Source organism: Lichenostomus cassidix, chromosome 3 (genome assembly GCF_008360975.1).
Source record: "Lichenostomus cassidix isolate B80296 chromosome 3, HeHo_3.0, whole genome shotgun sequence".
Classification (NCBI taxonomy): Eukaryota; Metazoa; Chordata; class Aves; order Passeriformes; family Meliphagidae; genus Lichenostomus; species Lichenostomus cassidix.
Window position 1 is genome coordinate 88058892 of NC_139483.1, and position 26869 is coordinate 88085760.

Consider the following 26869-nt stretch of genomic DNA (forward strand, 5'->3'; position numbering starts at 1 on the left):
TAACTGTACATGTACATTTTAACAGGATGTTACCATACTGCTTGCCACCTGCAGGCATTGACTTGCTATCAACCCTTAGAATACAGAACTTGATTTCCTTTTGGTTAAACCTTAGTGCACATATGCAGATACGTGTCAATTCTCTCTCATTTTATTTTTTTCTGAAATGTTGAGACCACTTATGTTGTCTACCACATTCCAAATTCAAACTTGGCTCTAAGTGGTACAAACCATGTTAATTACTGATGTGAAACTGAAGGAGAGTTTTGCACTATATTTTGATTTGTTGCTCTTTGAAAATAATGTTATGAACCATGGTCTTGAGTTTAAGGCCTATTTCTACAGATATGAATAAAAGATCCCTCAATCATAATTGGTTCACAAATGGAGTTGAGCTTGGGCTGCATTTCCAGCTCAAGCAACTCCAGGAAAATAAAATATATGACGAAATATTACAGGACACCAGTAGGAAAAGGGCTTAAAAAGACACCTTTTTAGCCATCCCAGTGCTGCTCAGACCATCCCTCTCCCATCTTAGAAGAATCATTGTTTTCATGAAGTAGTAGGAGGAAGCAGACTAGGTGACACCACTTTCCATAGTCCTCAGAAAGAAAACAAAGAAGCTTTCTGTTGTGTTAGAATCTTAAGCTCATGAATGAACATGCTTTTTGCTTTGCCCTCCTGTGTGGTCAGGTACAGCCCTGTGTACAGTATCTCTTAACCCCCCAAAAAAATTGGTTTGGGCTCTTGTCCTGAGTATCAGAGAAAAAGGTTCTTTTCCTCTTATGTGCAAGCCACTTATTCCTCATCTCCTTGAAGATGTTCGTTATCTGGGAGTCTGCAGCAACTTTGTTGGTACATTTTGTTTTGGCTGTTACCAGTTCAGCACGTGTCTTCTTGAGTCAGAGGGATGCATGGGAGCTCCCAGACTCTTGCTAGCTTACCTTTAACACAGTTTAAAAAGCATCATTATAGTTAACAGGTAAAACATGTTGTCACCATTATTATTCCAGCTTTCTTTGAATGTCTGAAATGTCTTCAGTTCTCATGCCTAGCAAGTGAAGGAAGATACAGACAATGTACAATACACCAGCCCTCACAAGTTGTCCCACCCACTTTTGAAGGGTATTGGGTAGGTCTGGGCTTTCAGCACACTGTGTAATTCTGACACTTTCTGTGTTTTGGCTACAAATGGACTTTAAACCAACCAAGTTGTAGCAACTCCTGTTTAATACATGCATAGTACTTCCTTTGCCAAGCTTTGGATCTCAGAGAAGACATTGACAGACAATACAAGTTTTCATTTCCTGAAGAACTGGGTCCTTCATTTGCTCATTTGGTTTTTTATGAATTACATGTATTTCCTTTATTAGTCTTAACCATACCTGCTAAATGTTGGGGGAGGAATAAATATTGTACTGGTATTTATAAGGAGTATTGAATTTCTACCTTATCTTTTTGGTCCTTTTTTTCATTTAGGAACTTTGTGCTGCCTTTGAAGCCAAAGAAGAGACATATAAGTGTCTAATGCAGAAAGGCCAGCAGATGCTTGCAAGATGCCCAGAGTCTGCTGAAACAAACGTTGAGCAGGACATAAATAACTTGAAAGAAAAATGGGAATCTGTGCAAACAAAACTCAGTGAAAGAAAAGTATGTGTTTTTACATTAATGTAGAAGTGTAAATCGTGTATTTAAGTGTGGTAATGATCAGTATTTTTATGGATGCATACTTGCCTGATTTTTTAGATTTAAAATCAGTTGTAAAGACTGGCATAATTCAGTGATACGTTTAGAAAGTACTCGGGGAAAATGAGATTCAAGAAGTTAATTATCCATAATGGGTAAGGAGTATGGGTGAGAATGGTACAAGTCTGTTCCATAGAAATACATTAACTGATACTGGAAATGTTCATTTGGTAGGACTAGGGGTTTTCTGGGTTTTATTGCAGTAATCATAGACATGAGAGACTGAATGATCCTTCAAGTTTATCGCCTACTGAGTACAGAATTGCTGTGTTAATTTTCCTGCTTTTTAGCCATTTTTTCTTAAAATTCCCAAACTCTTGGCCTTTTGCCATTTACTTCAAGTGACTACCTTCTGGTCTAAGAGATCAATAGCATGATTTCACTGATATGCAACATACGTTTTCTTGTTAATTTCATTTTGCTTTCATTCCTTCACGAAATATAGTCCATTTGTTCTAATTCAATCAAACAAAAAGAATATCCATAATTGCAAACAGAGAAACTCTCTGTACAGCCCTGATAAGTATAAAGCACAAATAGGTAACTCACAACTTAGCTATATTTTAAAGTAAGAATGCTGATGTCTCTTAAGGTAATTTTAATGTAAAAATAACAAACTAATTAATACCCAATGTGAACACCTTCTTGCAGGAAGCTGTAAGATTGGAGTGCTCAGTGAGGTCAGCAAATGTCTGACTGCTGTCTCATGATCAACAAAATTCTGTATCCCAAATTAATTTCTGTTCAGGCAACCAAAATGACAATTTGGCTTTATTAAAAAGAAGTGCTGTAGGAAAACTTATTCTTCATTTAGTGTAAGAGAGTAAATTTGATTACGTACTTGAGGCTTTTCCAAGTGCACTACCACCTTAGATTTCTGAAATTCTACTGGTAGCGTATTGAAATTGATAAATCCATATGTCCCATTTGGATTAAGTAGTAGGAAATATGTTCTAATGGGGAAAAATTTATCTTGATACTAGGCGCTGTATTTTCTATTCATGTCATACATAATTTTACTGTAACTCCTGTATCCATCTCCTTGAACATGCTCAAATATAAGCTGTTATTTTAAAACTCAGAAACTTTGAGTTGGAAAAGTGTTTTAAAATGCTAAACTAAAATGGTTTACTCCAAAGTGCTGAACTAAAATGGTTTCCTTGGCTGAAGCCCCTGCACAATATCAACTGCTAATAAAGTATGACCTGTCTTTACAGACCAAACTGGAAGAAGCCCTCAATTTAGCAATGGAGTTCCACAACTCACTTCAAGATTTCATCAATTGGCTTACTCAGGCTGAGCAAACTCTAACTGCAGCTTCTCGGCCAAGTCTTATCTTGGACACTGTCTTATTTCAAATTGATGAACACAAGGTATGTGAAGAAACAGATGTGTAATGTTTTTCTCCCACTCTGTGGAGATACTGTAACAATGTCCAAATGAGCCCTATAATGCTGGCACTCAGAGAAACATGTCATTTGTTTTAAAATTGTATTTTATGGTCTTTTCTTGCTACATCATTCTTTATCAGACTGAGTTTTTTCAGTGTTTACCCGGCAACACAGTATTCAGTAATTTTTACCCTTTTTTTCCAAGGTTTTTGCCACAGAAGTGAACTCGCATCGAGATCAGATCATAGAGCTGGACAAAACTGGAACCCATTTGAAATACTTCAGCCAGAAACAGGACGTTGTCCTTATCAAGAATCTGCTGATTAGTGTACAGAGTCGATGGGAAAAAGTAGTTCAACGCTTAGTTGAAAGGGGAAGAGCTTTGGATGATGCAAGGAAAAGAGCCAAACAGGTAATGGGACAACAGCTGTTATACAGCTCTTTGAAGTTAGTTGTAATTGCATCCAGATTCTTGAAGAATATGGTGCTTTAAAGCACTCACAAAACAAGCCTGCATTTAGTGTAACAGACAGTGTTGAGTTAGTGGAGTGATTTCTATGATTCAATCCCAGAGCACTTCATTTGGGAGGTGAAAGCATCATTTTCAACCCAAGCAGTGACTTCTGTCTGCGGTACAGAACAGTCTGAAAAAAGAAAGTTACAGGATGGATTCCAGATGTGTATTAGTGCCATCTGTCCTCAAAAAGAAGTTTCACAATCAATCCTGTATATTTTAAAGAATGTGATGAACCCTTCTCAATACTCTGTGGGAGTATTCCTTAGTATTTTCTTCTTGGGTCTATGTTGTGTCCTAACTATACTCATCAGTTATCAGTCAATCTCTTATGTTAGTTACTAGAGCAATATCTTCTGTGTGGTAAGATATCTCCATTTTTTTCCATATGAACCTGGAGAGGTTGGGGTTTTTTTGGGTGGGAGGGGGATGGTTTTGCACTGTTTGCTTTACTTGGGAGCATTCATGGTTTTTTACTTAGATACATGTTTCCCTCACTGAGGAACACAAATTATAGGATGCAAAATGTGTGAGAGGAATGTAACCTGTTTAAATGTCAGTAGGAAGTTGTAGCTTCTTTCTGTTCAGGGGAACATGATCATTTAGGATTTGGTGATGTTCACAATTAAACCACATGCCCATGTTCACTGCTACCACTGCTCAGTTCATAGAGCAAGAAGTTCTCTGGGCAATGAATTAGCCCATATGCCAATCACATGTTAGTTATTTTCCAGCAGTTTCTCTTGTGCATTCACACACACAGGAGTTCTGCAATGAGATGGGTTTTATCTCAATATGCATTTACAAAGATGAATACAGTCTTACTAAGATGACAACTGTGTGTGTGGAGCGAAGGCTACTGGTGTCAAGGCCTTATCAACAGCCCTGCACAACAGGGTCTTAGATGCCTTGAAAGGTTTCTGAACAGTTTCTTGTGCTTTCATGTGTAGGCAGCCCAGGCAAGACTTTTCAAGAGTGAGAGAAACAACCACCTTAGAAAAATCAAAACCCAAAGAGATGATGCTTTGTGAAAGCTGGTTGAATCTTTAGTTTTTCCCTGCTTCCTTCCCTGAGATGCTCTTTTTCTAAAACAGGAAGGAAGATCAAAAATCTGTTCCTTGCTCGTCAAGATAGCATTTGATATAATGAGAGCTTTTATGAATGTTACAGGGGAAATCTTGGGCAGTCGTCCAGACGGAAGTTTTCCCCAGTGATTTACTGCTATGGTCCTGTATAAGCAATAGCTAAGCTCTGTTCTCTGTATTTACTGTCCATTACTAAAACTGTAGGAATCTAAATGACCAACACATCAACAGATGTGTCTGACAGATACCTATGGTGTGTGCACATCATGTACATTAAAGGTTGCTAATTCACTTGGGGAAGGGAGGTTAAATACAGTGGGCTCATGGTTGGACCAGTTCTGTTTAAGAAACCAGGGAGAAAAAACACATCAAATTTTGTCAAAGTTTGCCAATCTTGGTTAGAATTTAATGCTTTTGGACTGTTTAATGAACCAGTGAATTTTAAAGTCCATGCAAATCTGACTTTCCTTTAGTTCCATGAAGCCTGGCATAAACTTATGGAATGGCTGGAAGAGTCAGAGAAATCTTTGGATTCAGATCTTGAAATTGCAAATGACCCTGACAAAATAAAGATGCAGCTTGCACAGCATAAGGTGAGTCATGAAATGCAAAATGCCCAGTGAAATGTAGGTAAGTCTTTCAGCCTTGAACTGTTCAATCAGCAAAGAAAGCAGATTTGTGTCCTGACTGCAATGGGGTGTTTATTCACATCAAATTAAACTATGGTGTTTTAATAGCATGTGAGTGAAAGGATACAGCACCTGATATGTGGGGGAATGGTTAACAATGAAGAGGAAAGAATAATACAGCAGCATGGAAACTTTAAAAAGCGAATTAATACCATTTCAGAATAGGGATCTCCCAAGAGGCCTGCTTTAACGAAAAATTACTGTCCACTTATTTGGGTTGAGATTTTCCTTTTAATACTGCAGGACAACTTCAAAAGTGAAAAATAATCCTGCATTTTGATTGGCAGTTGATTTTTATATCAAGTGAAAATATTAATTAATTCCCCTAGAAAATACAGTGACAGTATTAGAGCAGAGGTTGTTTCTCTTTATGGAATTCTGAAACCAAATTTTCAGAAATCCAGCTGTGAATACATAAAAATCTGTCTCATTCAGTTAGCTTTTCAAATTTGTAATGATAATGTAAACGCTCTGTAATTCCATCAGACACAGAGCAAAAACAAAGACAGAAGTAGTCTTTACTTCATTTTTACTTCTGTAAAATGCCTAGAATAAGATATTATTGAGGATCAAGTGGATGAGTGGTAGAATCTTCAGAAATATGATTATGTCTTAAGATTTCTCTAGGGGCAGTTTCATCAAACACAGAGTATTGAAAGATCATTCATTTTCCACATTTTAGTACATATTTACTCTTAATGTCAGCTTAATATTTTTTCATATTTCACAGTATCCTCAGGGCTTTGAATATCCAGTTTTTTCTTTTCAGTGTAGCTTCTGAAATTTACCTCTGAGAAAATTTGTCATGTATGTTAATGACTTCATCAGTTTGTTTTACTTTTGTTATCTTTTCTCAGGTTGGGTGGCATGTTGTTTATCAACCAGGAAAATACTCTCCTTTAATATAGCAAGAGCTGGCAGTTGTTCAGTTTGTTTTGGGATTGCTGCTGTTGCCAGAATTTGGAGTCCTTGATCTGAACTGTCATGGGGGGAACTTGCTGTTGGGATAGTGTGACTCCTACTAATTTTCTAATCCTTTGACTCCTCTCTTTTCTTTATCTATTCAAACTCCTTATGAGTATGGTCAACACTCTGGCTTTGCTTTGAGGTTTTCAGGGCTCCTAACTGTATTCTCTTCCCATCTTCAGAAATGTTAATCCTGATAAACTTGATAGGTACTTTATACCTACAGCAGTACATTTTATGAGACCAAGCTTCCTCAAATGGATTGGCAAACTCATCACTTCTGTCATTGATGTCTTTTCTTCAGCTTCTTTCATATAAAAAGCCTGCAGAGCATTAATGCTTGAGTTGTTTTAATCTCATTAAGGAATGGGATGAAATTGATACAGGGACGTAAGGATTGAAACTGGTGATCTGAAGAAAAGGGATGAGTAAGTGTGAGAGAGGGAGTTCTGTGAACTTTGTGACTTTAAACTTCAAACACCACCCTCTCAAGAAATCAACTCAATTGTTTTTTAATGAGTTGTCAAACCTCCCAACGCTGCAATGTCCTTCCTTGTATTTTGAGTCTTTTCCTTCCACTCCCACATATACCCTGTGTTTGTCTTTGTCTTTTCTGCCCAGCCTTGAAGGCTTCCTTGCTCCATTTAGTTAAGGATTTTGCTATCCCAACTGAATATGTGCTGTAAGCAATAATTTGGACTTGCTCTTTGCCAGTTGTTACTGCCAAAAAAAAAAGTCCCCGAGAAAGAAAAGCCAAGATAATATTTTTTCTCTCTCACTCATATCTAGCATGTTGCCAGGGACTTTTGAGGGTTATTCATAGTCTGTTTATTAGAATTTGTTTCTCATTTTTAGGAGTCAGGAATGGAAAAACCCGCACTAGGTCACCCAATCCATTCCTGTGCTAATGCTGAGAGTTCTTACAGCACATTTATATGAACTTGGCTAATTTTATCTGTATGTGCCCATCTTCCTTAGAAGGAAGGTAGCTAGATGAGCAAAATCTCAGTAATTAATTTACCTGTCTATTCCTGGCAGCTTTAACCAAAATCTACTCTCAGTTATACCTGAAATCAAATGAAAGTAGATATGGTGTAGTCTCTCAAGGAATGCACTGACTGCAACCCTTTGCCACCTTTAAATCTTGTTTTTTCTGCATGATCTTTCTCTGGCAGCAATTTAACCATTTCCTTGTGCAAAGCTAGTAACGTGGTGCATGTAGTGTTAAGTAGTTAACAAACCCCATCAAATAAAAGAAGCATAGACATATTGTTTGTATTGAAGGAACTGTTTTGAAAAATGGTTATTTTGCAAATTGTATTTATTTTTTCTGTAGTCCTAACTTGACAATTGTGTTTTTTTCTTCAAGTTTGTTTCATTGTTTTATATGAGAAAAATGAAAGAACAGTAAGGAAATACTAAATTAGAAAACAAATGTTGGTTTTTTGGTGACAAAAAAAAGAGAAAGAATATTTGATTCTGTATATAAGGATTTTCTAAAGCAAACTTGTGATTTATTTTTTTTCAACTGATTCCCTCCTAGGAATTCATGAAGGTGTGAAATAAAACATTTCAAGCATTGCTGCAATTTAAAAGCTGCCCTACTGGGCTGGTATTGTCTTTTGGCAGTGTTCCTTTATTTGATTATTTACTCTGCCAGTTGGTTAATTTCTGTGTGGTATCAGATGAACTGTGTTTCTTGTGCTCGTCTGTGCCTGTGAAAAGCATCCAGAGGGTCTGTGCAGAAGGAGCTGTCAGAGCTGGCAGGCAGACTGTCACTGTCATTGTCCAAAGTCCTGGGGCACAGAAACCTGCTTGTGATTATGACTTCTAGCACAAATTGAGTTATTGGGATATTATCTGGCTGCTGCTTGTGCTTGGAAGTTTCCCAGCTTGCCCATGTTGAGCTAAACCAGAATAACCTCTGTAGTTCTTGGGGAGCTCTACAAGTGGCTTGAAATCTTGGTTTGTAAGAATGTAGCGCGGAGAATGCTTGATTAATGGCTTCCAAAGTAGCAGTTCTTTCACATCCTTCTGACTACCAGGCTGAAATTTGGTAATATTATGGTAGGACAGGAATCATTGCCCTCACTGAAGGAGGGATTTTCCACAAGTTGTTCCAGTAAGCATAGAGCTACATTTCCAGAGAAGGACAAAAGGCAGGGGTCTGCTAGTGTCAAGCCCCAGGTGTACTGTGGTACTAGCATAGGAATTTTGCAGTTAGTTTAAATTATTCTTGCATCAACATAAATTTACAATTTTTGTAGGAAATTGTATGTCAAAAACTAATTAACAATGGCCTGTAAGCAGATAATGATATATGGGTATTTTCTTTGTTTTCCATATATATAGGAATTCCAGAAATCTCTTGGTGCCAAACATTCTGTGTATGATACCACAAACAGGACTGGACGTTCCTTGAAAGAGAAAACCACCTTGGCTGATGACAATTTGAAACTTGATGATATGCTGAGTGAACTAAGGGATAAGTGGGATACAATTTGTGGAAAGTCAGTGGAAAGGTAAATGAAAACTCAACTAATTACTCATCAAATAAGAAAAAGGCTTCTATTTTTGGATTTTGTTGTGTAAAAGTGGAACCAGAGTGGCTAGCTTGTTTGATAATTAAGAATGCCAAAGCAGTAAAATACTGAAAATGCATACTTGCCTAATGGCATGGAAGAAGAGCAGGGGAGGAAGGGGAAGGAAGAGCCCTTCAAAAAGGGAAACTGATTTGAAGTTCTCTGGAAGTATTGGTCAGCAACCAGCTGAACACGAGCCAATGAGTGCCCAGGTGCCCAAGAAGGCCAGTGGCATCCTGGGCTGTATCAGCAATAGTGTGGCCAGCAGGACCAAGGCAGTGATTGTCCCTCTGTACTCAGCACTGGTGAGGCCACACCTCAAATCCTGTGTTCAGTTCTGGGCCACTCACAGCACAGCAGGCATTGAGGGGCTGGAGTGAGTCCAGAGTAGGGCAATGGAGCTGGTGAAGGGTCTGGAGCACAAGTCTGATGAGGAGTGGCTGAGAGAACTGGGGTTGTTTAGCCTGTAAAAAACAGAGGCTCAGGGGAGACCTTACTGCTCTCTACAACTGCCTGAAAGGAGGCTGTAGCCAGGTGAGATTGGTCTCTTCTGCCAGGCAGCAAATGACAGCATGAAGGCAACTGCCTCAAATTGCACCAAGAGAGGTTTAGGTTGGATTTTAGGAAAAATTGCTTCACTGAAAGGGTTGTAAATCATTGAAACAGACTGCCCATGGAAATAGTTGAGTCACCATTCCTGGAAGTGTTCAGAAGGCATGTGGATGTAGCACTTGGGGATGTGATTTAGTGGTGAACGCAGTGGTGGTGGGATAGTGGTTGGACTCAATGACCTTAGTAGTCTTTTGCAACCTTAACACTTCTATGATTCTGTTGTTTTAGGCTGCAAATGTTTTCATAAAGTGTATAAATGATTATTTTATGTGTGTGTGGTTGTTTGGATTTTTTTTTCCTCTCTCAGACAAAATAAACTGGAGGAAGCCCTGTTATTTTCGGGACAGTTTACTGATGCTCTGCAAGCTCTCATTGATTGGTTATACAAAATTGAACCTCAACTAGCTGAAGACCAGCCAGTACATGGAGACATCGATTTAGTAATGAACCTGATTGACAATCACAAGGTAGTTACAAAAATACTGTTTTTGAATTCCTGGATTGCTCATGAGTGTAATATTTTAGTACTATCTTTATCTTTGACTATTCTGTAATTTTAGAAATATGGAATAATTTTGTAACACAAACATAGTCAACAATAGAAAATCCTATAAAACATACATGAAAGAGGACAACTCTTAATGACTCATTGACACCTGTTAGCATTGAGATACTCTATCTGATGGTGCTACCCTGTGTATTTATTAATATCATGTCATAAATCACAAATACGCATTTGCAAATATTTGTCTAGGGGCAAAAGATGGCAAAAATTATTTTACTGGAAAACTCTGAGGCAGGCAGCTCTTTTTTAGTCTATCTGCTAACCAAATGTCCAGTACACTTGTCAGGACTAAAGCAGCCTTTCAGACCTGTGGGACTGCTGTATATTTATCAAGAACAGTAATTATAATGCTGAAGTTATGCACAGATTTCAACTAGACCATGGTCCAGGAAGCTTGCATTGGAAACCTGTAGTATTTGTTACTGAAGTGGTTTTGGACATGGGAACAAGTAGGAAATGTCAGATTCTGTCTCTGAATCCCAGTTTTGCTGTTCAGTATATCAGAAGAAATGGCTGAAGTTACTTGTATTGAAAAGGCAACACATAGGCAGAGCTCTGGAGCCTGGGAGGATTAGGAGGTGAAGGTCCCTCTGTTCATCCACCTTTAACTTTCAGTATCTCCTCTCCACTGAGGAAGAGATTTTGGGCTTCATAAAAAAAAGTGTTTGGAAACATGTGTTGTCTATAAAATTAGCCTGCAATATGCTTCAGTTGCTTCTGAAATCCACTATCCATCACAAGTAAGTTGCAGTCAGTGGCTCAGCGCACTGTAATTATCTTCTTTTAAGAGCTTCCTTTAACTAACTGGAGATTGTTCCATCTACTAATGTGAATATACTCCAATATAAGTATATGAATGAGCAGCAAGATCCACAGCCTTACAGTTGCACCCACAGATAGGGATTTATTTCTGTTTTGATGATTTTAAACTCTCTCCTTGATTGTTAGCTTTTTATCTGACCTTTTCCTGCCACAGCAATCTTATGTGGTAATCACTGTGTGAGATCTATTGCTTTGATAAAGAATGGAAAACCAGCAGTGGTAAGGAGACTAGATTTCCCATGCATTGCACCACAATGGGTTCTTGGGGTCTGACTAACATTTTCCTACCATATTCCAGTTTTCTTATGATAGAAGAGAGTATTAATATCTTCCTATGGAGTCTAAGAAGCAGAACTTAGATGTTTTGCATCAATTAGATGGAGTTACTCTTGATGGAAATAAAACTGTATTTTCATTTATTTTCATAACTAGTAGTTTTCTGTTGTTTTTTATGTAAATGTGCCTTAATGAGTTAAACACTTCAAATATATTTGATGATGTCTAGGTTTTCCAAAAGGAGCTGGGAAAAAGAACAAGCAGTGTCCAGGCTCTGAAGCGCTCTGCAAGGGAACTGATAGAAGGCAGTCGTGATGACTCTTCCTGGGTCAAAGTCCAAATGCAGGAGCTAAGCACTCGCTGGGAGACAGTTTGTGCCCTGTCAGTATCCAAGCAAACACGACTGGAACAGGCCCTTCGGCAGGTAGAGGAATAATAATGGTGCTACATGTACTGTATGAGAAGCAGTGAAAATATCTTGCAGTCTAGTTGACAAAAATTTAATTTCATTTTCACTTAATGTCATTCACTTTCATGTCATTTGAAAATACTCATTTACTTGCTCATGCATTGCTTACCTTGTCTATCCCTTTACCACAGCACATAAATAGTGCCTCTTAGCAATTGTTATTACTGTTACTATTAGTCTCTACCACAAATGCAAAATAAATGTTTCAAAGACCTTACCATCTAAGGAAATCACTGAAGTTATAGTCAAACATGAAGGGTGATAAAGAACTATGCCCCATTCACAAGAACCAGGAGGTTGCAATCATATTTATGCTTTTTGTACCTTATTGGAAAGAAGTAAATTTATGTATTGAAAACTACTTTACATTGGCACAATTAACAATGCACAGTGAGGTACTTCGGAGAAAAAACAGGGTTTTGCTGAGTGCAGTCATGACCTACAACAGTCTAAGTATGTTGACATAATCTGATTCTAATCTCAAACAAATAGGTCTATCTGTATTGTTTCCAAACCAGAGATAATGTGAATGTACATCTCTCATAAGACATACTAGCTTGGACTGATGCTAGGATTGGGTTCTTGCAGTAGCAGTGTATCCACTATGTACAACATTCCTGCTCTGCTTTGCTCAGCAGACACAATCCTGAGCTTACCTCAAACACTAATTGTGTCTGAATATAGCTGTACCCAAAGGTGATTTCTTTTTTTCTCCAGGCATAAAAGGGTCACTCTCTAACAGTCTGTCAATTCATTTTGCTTAACTAGTGATTTAGGCTGTGCAGAAAATACAGTTCTCATCTCTCCAGCTGGTCCCTGAAAGCACCTCCTGTGTAGTTTGTCAGTGTAAAGGCATGACATTCTCAACGGAGCCGCAAATACACTATAAATGAGATGGCTAAAAGCATGAACAGGCTTTTAGGCTTCCTATAATTTTTTGGGAAGCATGAGCTATTTTTACAGTTAGGAAAATGTAGTGTATCATTGACTTTTTAATGGAAAGATAATGTGCCAGTACTGCTCGATGATTAATGATTCCAAATGTGGGCTCAGTCTCCTTGTGTAAGCTGCAGTGTGTCTGTCAGGTCACCTCATGAGTGACCATGGCTTCTTGTATCCTAACAGGCAGAAGAATTCCACTCTGTTGTCCATGTCCTTTTGGAGTGGCTGGCAGAGGCAGAGCAGACTCTCCGTTTCCACGGCGTCCTTCCAGATGATGAAGAGGCTTTGCGTACACTGATAGAGCAGCACAGGGTAAGCAAGAAAAGGAAGAGGATCCTCTTCATTCTAATTGCTCTGATAGACAGTAAAATAGAGGAAAGGAGGCAGAGTCTGTCCCATACAGTTCTATCCAGCATCCAGTGTTGGGGTTTGCAAAGCTTTCTGTAGAGAAACTAGAGATTCAATGTAGTTAACAGTTTGATGTCCAGAATGGTGTTGGGATGTTGTTTGAGTCATCTTGGCTTATTAAGGAAATACAACTGCAATTACAACACAGAATGCTACAGTAGCAAAAGTGCATCTGTCATCTTCGCACCACTGACCAAAATGTATATACTTTTCTTGAAAGGTCATTTGTTAATGTCAGCAGAATCATGTTATTATCCATGAATCTTTTGTCATGGTGAAACAGCATGCTGTCATATTTCACATGCATTAGCTACTGAAATACTACACTGGCATAGGTATTGCAGATAGTAGATTATAGACCATCAAACTAACTTGGCAGTAATGCAGTGGAAAAATGGCTAAGTAAGGATCATAGATGTCATATTTCCCCTCTCCAAACAGGAGGCTACAAACATGCACAGTTTAGCCCCCACAAAACTTCTTGTAAGTGCAGCAGAAGTAGTACCAAGGATGTGGTGCCCACAGTGTTATAGAACAAATTATAAATCCTGAATTTGTTCATCATTGCTCTGAAGAAAGTTATAGCAAAATTTATTAAATGGAGATTGGAAAAGCATCTGGTTTAAATTGAGTTTGTTAATATTATTATACAGAGGAGTGCATGCAAGATATGGCTATTAAATGGTTCTTAACTAAGGAGTTTTCAAGATACTTAGAATGCAATATTTTGAAAAAAATTTCAGTTTTAATTTAGGGCCCTGGAAACTGGGTGCTAGTCATAAGCTGGGAATGTATGTGTGCATCAAATATAAGTACACATCAGCATGTGCTGACAGTGTGTTGACTAATGTTGGCAGCAGCAGCCTAATGTTTCTAAAGCAATGAAATTTGTCTTTTAGCTGCCTCTCCTCCCCATGTGCTCCACCAGTTCCCTTTTATTTGATTTTTTTAATCTTGGGAATACAGGGAAGAACTGAGTGAAATCTTAGATCCACTGAGATAATTAGAAAATAAAATACTAAATGTCTTCCTCTTCACTGTAGATGGATTAGCAAAATATTTCTGTACTAAAGTTCAAAATCTGTGCTGCCAAAGCTGAAGCATAACTTGGAACCTCAAAGCAAAGTTTGTCGCTGAGAAACCCTGTCCAGCTGGGAAGGATGATAGCTAGAACAACACAACCAACTTTGGTGTAAGATGTGGCCACACTGTACTTAAATTTTTAATAGGCTTTAGAAGGTGTTTTTGCAACCACATTTTCCTCTTAAAGGGCAAATGATAGAAACAGAGAAATTGTCAAGCTAAGAAAGATTATAGCACAACAGTTTTACAACTCACACAATCTTTCTTGAATAGGTGATCTCTCCTTTTAAGTTTATAACATTAGCTTTCAAGAAGAGAAAAAGAAAATAAGGGAAGAAGTAATATATATTACTTTTAAGCACCATGTATGCATTATAATACTGCATACTAACATAAAAATGTATGACTGAAATTATAACATAAATATGAAATGTATCTTCTTTTTGTCACAGTGATTCCTATAAAATAGTTTTAGTGCATTTGTATTCAACTACATCTAGAAAGGTTTCTTCGGGACAATGTTTTATCCAAATGGTCCATCTTTATGCCTATTTCTGATTTTTCTCTTCCTGAATACTGCACATGATTTAGTGAATTCTACAATCTCAAACAGATATCTGTCACTTGTCCACCTCTTTAGGGACTGACAGCTGTAGGGAGTTAATGCACTGCATTGCTCAATGAGAAACATCCCATCTCCTTTCTTGTAAATATAACTGCATCACTGGTTTGCCACAGGGTTCAATACAGTTAGGGAGAGTTGAATACACTGTGAGTAGTGTGTCATAGATTTAATTTTTGAAATATTCTAGTACAGCTGGGCAGGGGAACACAATGGGTTTTTTGCCCATTTTTTTCCTGGCCCTGTCTTTTTTTCTTAATCTCTCATTACAATCCAACTTTTCCAAAGCCATGTTGAACTGAAATATTGTAAGGATGTGTTTTTGTGAGAGAAGGTTTGCTATTATGATTTGGGTCTTAAACTCTGGCAATAATTTAAACTTAAATCAAAATCAATTAGCAACAAATCCCTTTACATATATAGCCTACATATTGCAGGTTTCTAGAATAAGGTAGAAGAGATTATGTCTTTTATGCTTTTATTTCATAATTACTTTATACTTACTTTGTAAAGGCACAGGATAAGGTCATTATGAGTTGTTGAAGAAGCTGTTTTTACAATGTTTTGGTGATTTTGAGTTGTCTAGGATCTGACTTGGCTCATCTTTAATTTCATCTTTAATCCAAAATAGTCCTTTATGGCTGGAGAGACGAAGAGTTAAGCTTTCAGATATATGGTTCTATTTTGTAGCCTAATTAAAGATGTTGAAGCATAACAAAAATTGCCACTAGGCACTGAGAGAGAGAGTAGCAGTTCCAGTTAAGGATGCTCACAAAGACACCCAGACCTGTATAACATTTAGGCAGAAAAGTAAAACAATTATAATAGTAATGATTAACCAAAAATAAAAGGGAAAGGTAAAAAGAAAAAAAAAAAGGAAAATAAAAGAGAGAAATGCAACATGTAGAAAGGATGGGAAAAATCCTCCTTTCAGTTATTTTTTTTGTTTCTCCTCTGCACCCAGTTCTGGTCCTGCCATCATAGGAATACCACTGACTATGAGCTTGGATGCCTAAAGCTGTAAACATACTTTTGCTTTTATGAGATTATTCCCACCTGCTGTGTCTCTCCCCCTCAGCTGCTGAGTTGTCACATTTGTGTTAGTTTAGTAGAGCTGCTCCTGAACTCCTCTGTCATCTTGTCTGAGCATGTAATTATAGTTGGACGTTTCCAGCCTCTGGTAGGAGCTTGAAAGTTTATTTTGAAGAATTACTGTAACTGACAACCCAAGTCATTGATATGTTGCCAACAGTGATTCTAACCATCGTATAGTTGGTTTAGAGCACTTCTAAATGCTGTGATTTTCCTTTGTTTCTGTATTAAGGGCATGCATCTTTCAAGTATTTAGAGTGTGGTGGGCTTTTAAGGAGTGGAAAGCTGGGATAAAGGTTTTAGAGCTTTGTTTAGTACTTTATGTGGAATAGGCTTTTTAAAGGTTTTAATCTTTTCTCATACAAGTGAAACTTGCCTTTTGCGAGTTGAATCTGCTTGAGTGGTCAAGAGGCTCATGACTTCCAGATTATGCACTCAGATTTGTCTTGCAAATTTTGTCAGCATCTAATTAAAATCATTACCTCTAATTTAGGAATTCATGAAGAAACTGGAAGAGAAAAAGGCAGAACTGAATAAAGCAACAGGTATGGGAGAAGCTATTCTGGCTATCTGCCACCCTGACTCCATCACCACCATTAAGCACTGGATTACAATCATCAGAGCCAGGTTTGAAGAGGTCAGTATGTGTTGAACCATTTTCATTGGAGCAGTCCATCTTTAACTGGAACATAGCTGACAACTAACATGGTAGTTACACTGGGAGGAAATGATCCAGCTGCTGAGAGCTAAACATTTAAAATACCCATGGTGATGGATGTGAATACCATGCTTCCCTAGGCTTTATTTCAAAACTTACAGGGCTTTAAGAGCTAAAGCAGATGGTCAAGCTTCTTTGTTTGTATGTATTAAAGGAAATACTGTCTGACACTTCCCAAATGAGGAAAGCCAATAGTTTCTAGGGGGAAATTGAAAAGTTACAAAGGAAAGAAAATATAGTGCAAATTTGAAGTATTTTCTGATTACACTAGAGAGGATTTCAGTCCAACATATTCTTAATCCTGAAGATACCTAAATTATTTAAGTGGTTACAGGTAGGTTGCACCTGCAGCTGTTTAGGTGGTATTTTCTGTTTGATATTAAGCTTAAAGAAAACAAAATACTGGTGTTAGCAAAGTATGGCTTCAGGTGTGCCAGGAGGAAAAGTGACCCCAAATCCTGTATGATTCACTAATTCAACACATATTGTTAAAATTCTTAATATGTTGGCTGAATATGCTAGTTAGTGTGTTTAGCAGCACCTAATCCTGAATCCGTGGAAGAAATGTGTTGAACTAGGAATTCTACCTAGCTACTGTTAGTGATCAGCAACTTTATTTAATACTTTTGATATTCAAACATCAGTAGGCGTAAGAAGTAGCTCTGGGTTTACAGTTAGCAGAACAATTTTAAATACATGGTGAAGAATTTCAGATGTGCACATACTCACATATTGGTTTCTTTGTCAAGGTCTTAGCATGGGCTAAACAACATCAGCAGAGACTGGCAGGAGCTCTGGCTGCACTTATTGCTAACCAGGAATTGCTGGAAGCTTTGCTGTCCTGGTTGCAGTGGGCAGAGACAACACTAACTGAAAAAGATAAAGAGGTTATCCCCCAGGAGATTGAGGAAGTTAAAGCGCTTATAGCCGAACATCAGGTAAGGATTATTCAGTGACGTGTCACTCACATGGGCTAGGCTTCGTGATCAAGTGTGAATCTCCTTTGCTATTTTTTCTTATAATAGTTGAAAACAAGCAAGGATAATACTAGGAATAAAAGAAAACCCACATGAAATGTATGATTGTGCTGCCACTTTAGAACCAGTGTTGCAATGTGGCTTTGCTGATTGGATTTCAAGAATAGGTTTATGAGGTCCAGAGGGAGCTGCTGGTGTAGTGAATGCTCATAGACTTACCCCAGCTTACGCACCAGAGCTGTTTCACTTCTGTGAACTGCAGTCTGGAGACAGCAGGATCTCAGAGGCAAAATTCTGTTATATGTCACCTCACCATATACAGTTAATAAAGAAGTTGGACAGATTAGTTTTCAGATTTAGATTTAGCCTTTTTTTAACAGCTAGGCCACAGTGATCTTGAAAGCTTATACTACTGATTTTTCTTATCTGCAAAACATTTATCTGTGTCTGTCTTGTGAGGCTGGCATTTTAAGTGTCTTTCTGTGCCTTTCTTTTTAACTTTGGTGTTTTTCTATTGTGTGTGTTTTTCATTCCTGTGGTTACTTTTGTGTATTGTTAATTAAGATCACCTCTATCTGATTGCAGACATTCATGGAAGAAATGACCAGAAAACAGCCTGATGTGGATAAAGTTACAAAGACCTATAAAAGGAAAGCACTTGAACCCACTCCAGTACAATCTCATATTCCTGTCCTTGATAAGGGGAGAACAGGAAGTAAGTAACAGCGTATTTTGGGGTGTGTCACACATACCATTGCTCTATCTATAAAGTTTACAGATTGCTAATAATCTAATAGGTTTGATTGACTTTGAGTGAAACATGGTAAAATTCTCTTGGCTGACTTTTCTAATTACCTTTCTTCTTTTATTCATTGAGAGATTTCTCAGAGCGGACATGTCTTTTTAAATTCTGTCCTAATCTTCATGAACAGCTATTTTTAAAGTGTGCAGCCTTTCATGTGCCCTTAAACTTCTAAGAGCAAGTACATGCTGAGTCTTTGCAAATCTACCATTATCTGAGAGTGCAAACAACTTCACATAAAGATGTAGAGACAAAATTGTGCTCTTACTGTCTATAAAATTATATTAATCCAGTTAGAAGTGTATTCAGTGAAGCTGAATGGAAAGTGAATCATCAAGCAAGGAAATTGCTTTTTGTATTTTTAGATATACTTACCCATTGTATTTTGTACTTACCCGTACATGGAACCTGCTTCTAAAATGAGGTTGTTTACTTTACAGCTCTGAGAGATTTACAAAGATTTAATTTAACCTGTGCAGCTTGACTAGTGTGGAGCCATTACTAGCTGCTTCTGGCTAGATAAGAGTCTATAATCACCACTGGGTTGTTCCTCAGCAATGGGGGGGGAAAAAAAAGAAAAAATCCCATTATATGAAGTCGTATTGGGGTGTGACCTCCTTATTTGGGACAGGAAGGAATAATTTTAGGAAGGTCAAGTGCCCTTCATGTGAACATTTGTTTTGTTTGAACTGGGTGAGACCTATGCATTTTATCATGTTTTAACAGGAAAGCGTTCCCCAACACCAGGCATTTATCCGTCAGCAGCCCAGGCACAAATCGAAACCAAGAATCCACGGGTAAACCTTTTAGTCAGCAAATGGCAGCAGGTTTGGCTTCTGGCCTTGGAAAGGAGAAGAAAACTTAATGATGCTTTGGACAGACTTGAAGAGGTCAGAAAAGCACTGTACAGAATATACATACTTTTGGCATAATTTTCTTTTTCCTCAATTAAATTGCCAATGGTGTAAACAACTTCCATATTTGTTGTGTTATATTGTATGACACAGCTAGCTGAAAACACTGTGATACATGTGCTTTAATGTGCTTTAAAAGCTGTCATCCTCATTTTAAATGAGGAAAGTTGAGATATTTAAAATGCTTGTGTAGGTCCTCAAAGAACCAATTATTCAACAAAATGCAGATGGTATCTATCTCATTGATGTTCTAGATAGATGTATTTCAGCTGAAAAAAGTTCTTTCTGTTTTTCATTAAGCTGAGAGAATTTGCCAACTTTGATTTTGATATTTGGAGGAAAAAATACATGCGATGGATGAACCATAAGAAGTCTCGTGTGATGGACTTCTTTAGGAGGATTGATAAAGATCAAGATGGAAAGATTACAAGACAGGAATTTATCGATGGAATTCTTTCTTCAAGTAAGTTTTAAAATCAACATAATGTTGAACTTGGAACAAACATCTCATGAACTCTTATCGTCTAGATAGTGTATGCAGTTTTTGTGATAGAATGTCACAAATTTCCTTTTTGAATTTATTGAGTATTATTAATTTATTTTACTTGAAAATATTTCTAGATTCTAGGAACTGGTTATTTTACATTGTGGATCAAATTACAAATGTCACATTTATATTATTGTCTAATTAGTATGCTGGTTTACTGAACTCAGATTGTCATTCCTATAGTACACTAGCTACTTCAACAAGTACTTTTCATTGTTTACTCATAATAGTAAAAAGTACCTTCTGTAACCTACAGATGATTTTCAAAATCAGTTTATAAAATTTTTATTAAAGAACTTGCATAGAATAGTTTCAATTATAGAAGAAAACTGTAATTTTTGAAACCAGTGTTTCTATGAGCAATGAGAATATTCATATACCTATATTATAAGGCTTACAATGCAAGGAATCAAACTAGGAAAGAACTTTTCCTAGCTTTTCTGATGGATTGGTTTTCCATACATATGCACAGTTGGTGGTAATGTAAGTCTTCCACATCATGTATGTGATCATGTTTCCTTTTAGGGACAGATTGTAACAGATAAGGGCCTAATACTTAAAATAATCCTTTATCTTCAGATCATAGAGACTTTTGCTTTGAACAGTAAAGATTCAGAGTTGGGCTGCTTCTAGCATTTCATTTTAGTGTATATCTTCCCCCTGCTTTAGGAAATGCAGTAAAAGATCACTATATGTGGACATTGCTGCTTTGCTTGAATAACAGAAATTTATGAAAAAACCTGATACCACCAAGAGGTTAAATAGTTTACTCTTTTAACTCAGTTGGTGTCAGTTTATTATGACCACCAAACACTACTGATATAATCCCTGTTCATCACCTTGAAATTTTCTTTGACCATTTCATTGAGAATCTCTGTGTGGGTTAATACTCTGCTGCTGTGAACTTGATCTAAAGAAGGACTTCATGAAACACCATGCATGGACCTGCATTGGGAAGGCTTCACATTCCAAATTTAATTAGCAGTGAAATGCTTGCTTGACCTTTCCTCATCGCTATTTCTCTTGTTAATTTCTGGTATTTTATGCACTTTGAAGGTCAAAATGTTAACACCCCCTTGATATATTTTACAGTTTAATCTTTGCCATTGCTTTGGTGTCTATCGTCAAGCCACACTATAGTACTCATTTTAATCCAACATTTGGGTAACAATGGAGATCCAGATTGGATTTTTTTCCAAAAGATTCCTTCACTTGTTCGAATGTCCTTTTTGGTTTTGATAAGCACTATCTCTCACCAAATACCTAATCACCTTTTAGTATTTGTGATAAATTCTCTCATCGTAATTGGATTGAAAAACCAAAAAAATTTAACGTGTATTGTTGTCTTTGTCCTGCAGAATTCCCCACAAGCCGACTTGAAATGAGTGCTGTTGCAGACATTTTTGATAGAGATGGTGATGGTTATATTGACTATTATGAATTTGTAGCAGCTCTTCATCCAAACAAGGATGCATACAAGCCTCTCACAGATGCTGACAAAATTGAAGATGAGGTATGTTCTCTACTTTCTTAGGTTGCATTCTTTTCCACTGGGGTCACATTCTGTAATAATTAATTTTATTTTCACTCCTATTTAATTTCAAGTTTACTAAGTTCATGAATCTTTGGAAATGTGATATTTACAGTAATTATCCAGTTGCGTTTTTTTGCAGGTTACAAGGCAGGTAGCGAAGTGTAAATGTGCAAAACGGTTTCAAGTGGAACAGATTGGGGATAACAAGTACAGGGTAAGTCTTATAAGGAGCTCAGTTCTTTCAGCTTTCTTCATATGACATGGCTTACACAAGGAATTAGGCTATATGAATTCATAGGAATCTTGTATGACAATTACACATTTTCTTTAAGCTTGTCTAAATTTTGTTGTTTCTGATTAGAACATATAGACTAAAAATATGGAAAAAATGCTGGTGTTTGCATTTATCTTCACTGAAACCACTAAAGCTGTCTTCAATTGTAGGAATTTTTAAGAGCTAACTGCACACATATATACACATGCATACCTACATACAATATCTCCTCAAAAGCTTATCTTTTTGCCTGGATACCTAAAATGTTTAAACTGTAGGGGATTTTCTCTTATTTTCATTAAACGACTGATATTTTCTTGTGGTATTGTGTTGTGCTTCAAAAATCTGTCACCAGAATGTATTCAATCATTTTTACACTCTTTTGCCATTTTATTGGAACACACATATTTCTGAATATAAGCAAAGTGTTAGAAAGCTGCAGAATGATTTTAGATCACAGAAGAATAAATATCACAGAATAGAGAAAGATCTGCTACCGCTGGATTCAATAACCAGAACAATTTCAGGTAAAATATGCAATATTTGGCTAAGAGAGATTAATAAGTACTTGTAGATTATTTTAAAAGACCACAGAAACAGCAATGGAAAGGAAACGAAGGCCTTGAATATTTTCCAATATTCAGTCTCTGGATGGCTAGCTACCTGCTCATCTCTCAAGTAGATACTTTATTTAGAATGTCTAATGTGTTAGTTTGCATGTGTTCTAGAGTCATGTAGAGAATTTCCTGTAAACTAATCGTGTCTTTCTTCCATTTTTCATTTCTTATCAGTTCTTCCTGGGAAATCAGGTATAAACCAGTGGAATGTGTTATGAAGTTTCCTTTTTTTTTTTTTCCTCCTCTTTTTTTTTTTTTTTTTAAATTTCTTTTCTAACGCATAGTGATTTAAGCTTGCAATGGTCAGTCTTCTTGCCATCCTTTCATTTTCAGCTAATTCATTGCTGGTCAGCTGTGGTGTTTCTTTAAATGCTATGGAGCATTCCTTGTCTCAGGATCCCTCCTCTACAATCCCTCACCAGCTTTCTTTGGCCATTTTTCTCATTAAGAAGATTACTTTTAAGGAACCAGATAATGGTCAGCAGCAATTCCCACAGCAAAAAACCTTGAGCGTTTAAATTGCAATTGTAGAGATTATGATCATCTAATCAGTTTCCAGTTTTATAGTCAAATCCTTCAAAATTCTGTAATATTTTTTAGGCTACTCAATTAAAGGCTAATCATGGTAAACAGATCCCAGTGTTGTATCACTTATTTAGTGCAAATTGCACAAAAAATAGTTCCATCTTTGTGAAAAAAAGGAACAGTCTCTACACAATCAAGCAGACTGATTAAGAACCTAGCTGATTGTTATTATTTTAGGTACTGACACAGTGAATCATTAAATATATATTTTTTAAATAGGCAAAGTAAAATTGCTGTTCTCATTTGAATTAATTCCTCTCCCAAAGTGTTTTCAAGGAGCTATGGCAAGTCTTTAATGTATAGGAGCTGTGTTTAATACTTTGTGTCAGCTGGGTCACTGGTGAGTCCTCCCTCAGGAGAAGCACTACCCAGCATTTACTCCTGTGCTACAGACTGATACACAGCTTCCTGAAGTGCTAAATCATATCTGTCCAGTAAGAATGGAAACACATTATGCAAACCAGATACCAGATACTCTTACTGCCTTATGCTTTTAAAAAGGCAATAATGGGTATAACCCATTCTGGACATGCTAGTGTTAACAGCAATAGCTATTTTAAATCTCAAGATGTTGAAAGTGTGGGTGCACTCGTGTTTACTAGCAGAGCGTGTTGAAGTATTACAGAAAGCACAGAGCAGTGGATAATCTTGCCACATGCCTCAAGCAATATATCTAAGCAATAATTTAAAATATTTTCCATATATAGAACAAGTCTCTTTTTGAAAGAACTGTTTGAAATTATGTTAATCCTCTTATCTATCATCTGTACTCTCAGATCTGGGAAACATATAGCATTTCTTAAGAGCATCTAAGTCTTACTGATGCAGAACGGCACCTACAGGCTATTGTCAAGAACAGGCCTTTTTGTAGCTTAAACTCCTTCATGGTTTTACCTCTGGTTATTTGAAACAATTTTAAATACTGTTTAAAGAAAGTTGGTATCCAGGCTATTTTGGGAAGGAAATCAACTGAGTTACCATAAGAAGAAATGCCTCCGTAGATAGATACTATTGTATTACTGTGTTACCTTCCAGGAGCCCCAGCTTCAAAATTAATCACAGCTAGGTGGGCAGTTTCCAAAGCACACTGTATTTGACCCTTGGTGTAGTTACCTGATGGGGTCTAACTGACTAATTAGGCTGGGATGGTGAAAAAAATAAAGAAGAAAGATAGTATCTTCAGAATCACAAGGAAAAATTCTTGGTAGGAGCAAGCCAATGAAAATAAACAGCATCAATTTGGATGCCATTTCTTAAAAGCTTTGATCTACCTATATGAAATGGTTCTTTGTTTGGCACATACTGAATACATTATTAAAATGCCCTTACAAATAATGCTCATGTCAATGTTCTTACTTATAAGAAACACAATTTATTATTGAATTAAGCAGCACGCTTTGCTTTTGTTTGGTTCCTAAAAGTAATATTCCTTTAAACTTATTCTCTCTTCTTGGCTTGATTAGTACCAAACAACTACAGTCATCTAACAAGAGGGAGCACATTTGTTGTGTGGTTTGCATTTAGAGCATTTCAGTCCCCTCACTGGAGCAAGTAGGTACAGCTGAATTATGGCCAGCCTTCTCCCACGGTCAGAGATTGTCCCAAAGAGGTTCATTTGACTCCCGTTGGTTTTAGTGAGTGCTCTGCATGTTTGTGTGAGAGTGCACTGCACTTGGCCTGGTGGTCTGGTATCCAGATATTTTAGTAGCACTGGCTAGAAAGTACTGAATTCTTCTGGTTAATTTTCTTGAGATTGTGAGGTCAACATTTTGGTCATGCTTTCTTTGTTCTGAATTTGAGTGAAGGTACTGCGTACAGGTTTTGTTACCCAGGTTTCCAGGGCAAAATACTCATTAGGCCTGGCCATCAGCCCAAAGGAAGAATGGACTCATACAGGAACTTAGTGTGAAACAGATTGTTGTGCATCTCTGAATTGTGAAGAACCTTGATGTGTAGACAGAGGAATGACACTCAGTTTATAACACTGGACAGTAATTTTAGTTATCAATCATTCATTACTTCTTTAATGTTCCCTTCCCACATGCATCTTGCTATAGGTAAGCAGTGTCAGCACTGTAGTGCTATACCTGAAAATAATCCCATAGGTGAATCAATTGATGGAACTGTGCAACACTCATAACACATTGAATTTCCAGAACATATACTGATGGTTTGAAGCGATGCTGCCTTCCTTTCAGCTGACAACATTAAAAATCAAGACTATTGCAGAAGAGTGTTTGCTTAAGATTTTACCAGTGAAATAGTGCAAATAGGTCCTCATTAATTTGCACAAAAGCAGACTGTAACCAATTAAATAATGTATTACTAATTTTGCTTCCTTTATGACCCCAGACAGTTGAGAATCAAGCATAAAATTAAACCTGAGTTTCTTTCTTACCATCCTGCCATTTTCTTGTGATTAATGCAGTGCCATCTGATTTGAAATCTTAACAGCTTTAATAATCTGCATAAATAAATTGATTTTTTTAGCACTTACTAATAATTAAATGTCAAAATAAACTCTTTTAAATGTCTGATTTTTTTAACCTATCAGTGTTGAACTGCATCTGAATGCCTGAGAACCTCAGACTGTCATTTGTGGGTTTTTTTTGCAGTTTGGTGACTCTCAACAGCTGCGCCTTGTTCGGATCCTAAGAAGTACAGTCATGGTCCGTGTTGGAGGTGGCTGGATGGCACTTGATGAATTCTTAGTGAAAAATGATCCTTGCCGGGGTATGTAACAGAACTGTTAAAATGGACTTGCAGCACATTATTTGGATGCAGTCACCATTCATTGTCTAAAGATGGAGATTGAGTCATATAAAATGCCAGTTGTTGTAAACATCATCTCACTAAATGTCACGTTTTTGTAAACTTGAAATCCCATGTTAGAGATCCTCTTCAGTTGCACTGATGTATGTTTGGAATAACTGTGGTGTCTTCTACACAGTTCCTTCAGTGTTACAGTGCTGTAAGTAAGAGCTGAACATAGCCCAGATAGAGTTTATGGCATGTAAGCAGCTTGTATGACTTGGCAGAAATAGCACACAGAAATGTCCAGTAAACCTTCTCAGCAAGACAGTAAATCAAAATAAGGCAATTGAATTGATGAGTAACACCACCACTACAAAAAATTCTGGCCGGTGACTGTTCCCAGTCTTTCAGTCTCTGCCTTTGTAACCCTGTCTTTTCCTGGGCATCTTCCCCAGGAGCACTTTGTAGGGCCCTGAGCCTTATACAAAGCAAGTGGAAAATGTTCTGGTCCAGAGGATGTCATGCTCCTGGGGAGCAGGGAGTGCTCTATCACTGAGCCCTCCAGGGCATTGCAGCAGATGAGTTGTGTTCTCAGTACACAGCAATGGAAAGGCCATGGAAGGTAGGCTCTGTCTGGCTCTGTTCTTGGAGAAACAGCTGGAAATAGGAAAGAAACCATTTGGGAAGGGAGTGGGAGAGACACAAGACAAATAGCAGCCAGAGTAGTAAAACTGCAGAAATTAATGTTCTCTGTCTTCAGAGTGATCTGATGTTCTGTAGCTAGGCAATACTCTATTAACTAGCAGCATTAAATTTACTACATTTTTACTTCCTAGGAGTTCTGTAAAATATAATAATAATAATAATAATAATAATAATAATAATAATAATAATAATCAGTATTGTAATAGTGTGAGAACAGCACAGAAGGGTTCAGAAGAGGAAAGTGAGCTAGTGAAGACAATGACATTAGCTGTCTTCCAGATCTTACTCCAGGGCCAGCCTTTTTACACAGCTTCTACTTGGGGACAAGTTTCTAAACAGCTTCATACACACCTTGAGAGGGTGGAGACCTTGTATTTGCAGCAGTTGTCACGCTAAGTAAAGGATGTTAAATCCAAAAAGAAGCTACCATAAAACTCTGTTAAATCCAAAAAACCAGAACCCTATAAGGATTTGCAGTGTGTCATTAAGGCCTAGAAACCTTTATCTACAGGCTAAAAAGGTGCCCATAAAACTTCTTATCATAGTATCATAAAAGTGCTGCCATAATCTTATGATCA

At 37.3% G+C, this 26869-nt stretch overlaps 1 protein-coding gene across 10 annotated transcripts in view; it reads left to right on the forward strand.

Annotated features, from left to right (window-relative positions):
• The window catches only part of DST (dystonin), a 295384-nt gene that overhangs the window by 260679 nt on the left and 7836 nt on the right, over nt 1-26869 (forward strand). For all 10 annotated transcript variants that reach the window (XM_085056610.1, XM_085056616.1, XM_085056608.1 and 7 more), the window contains 17 exons: nt 1480-1650; nt 2964-3119; nt 3343-3549; nt 5210-5329; nt 8744-8913; nt 9893-10052; nt 11478-11672; nt 12843-12971; nt 16358-16501; nt 17332-17520; nt 18145-18274; nt 19088-19251; nt 19576-19738; nt 21181-21335; nt 21496-21570; nt 22422-22439; nt 25448-25565. In XM_085056610.1, coding sequence (XP_084912736.1) covers nt 1480-1650; nt 2964-3119; nt 3343-3549; nt 5210-5329; nt 8744-8913; nt 9893-10052; nt 11478-11672; nt 12843-12971; nt 16358-16501; nt 17332-17520; nt 18145-18274; nt 19088-19251; nt 19576-19738; nt 21181-21335; nt 21496-21570; nt 22422-22439; nt 25448-25565 — 2464 coding nt within the window. The remainder of the gene's footprint in view (nt 1-1479; nt 1651-2963; nt 3120-3342; nt 3550-5209; nt 5330-8743; nt 8914-9892; nt 10053-11477; nt 11673-12842; nt 12972-16357; nt 16502-17331; nt 17521-18144; nt 18275-19087; nt 19252-19575; nt 19739-21180; nt 21336-21495; nt 21571-22421; nt 22440-25447; nt 25566-26869) is intronic.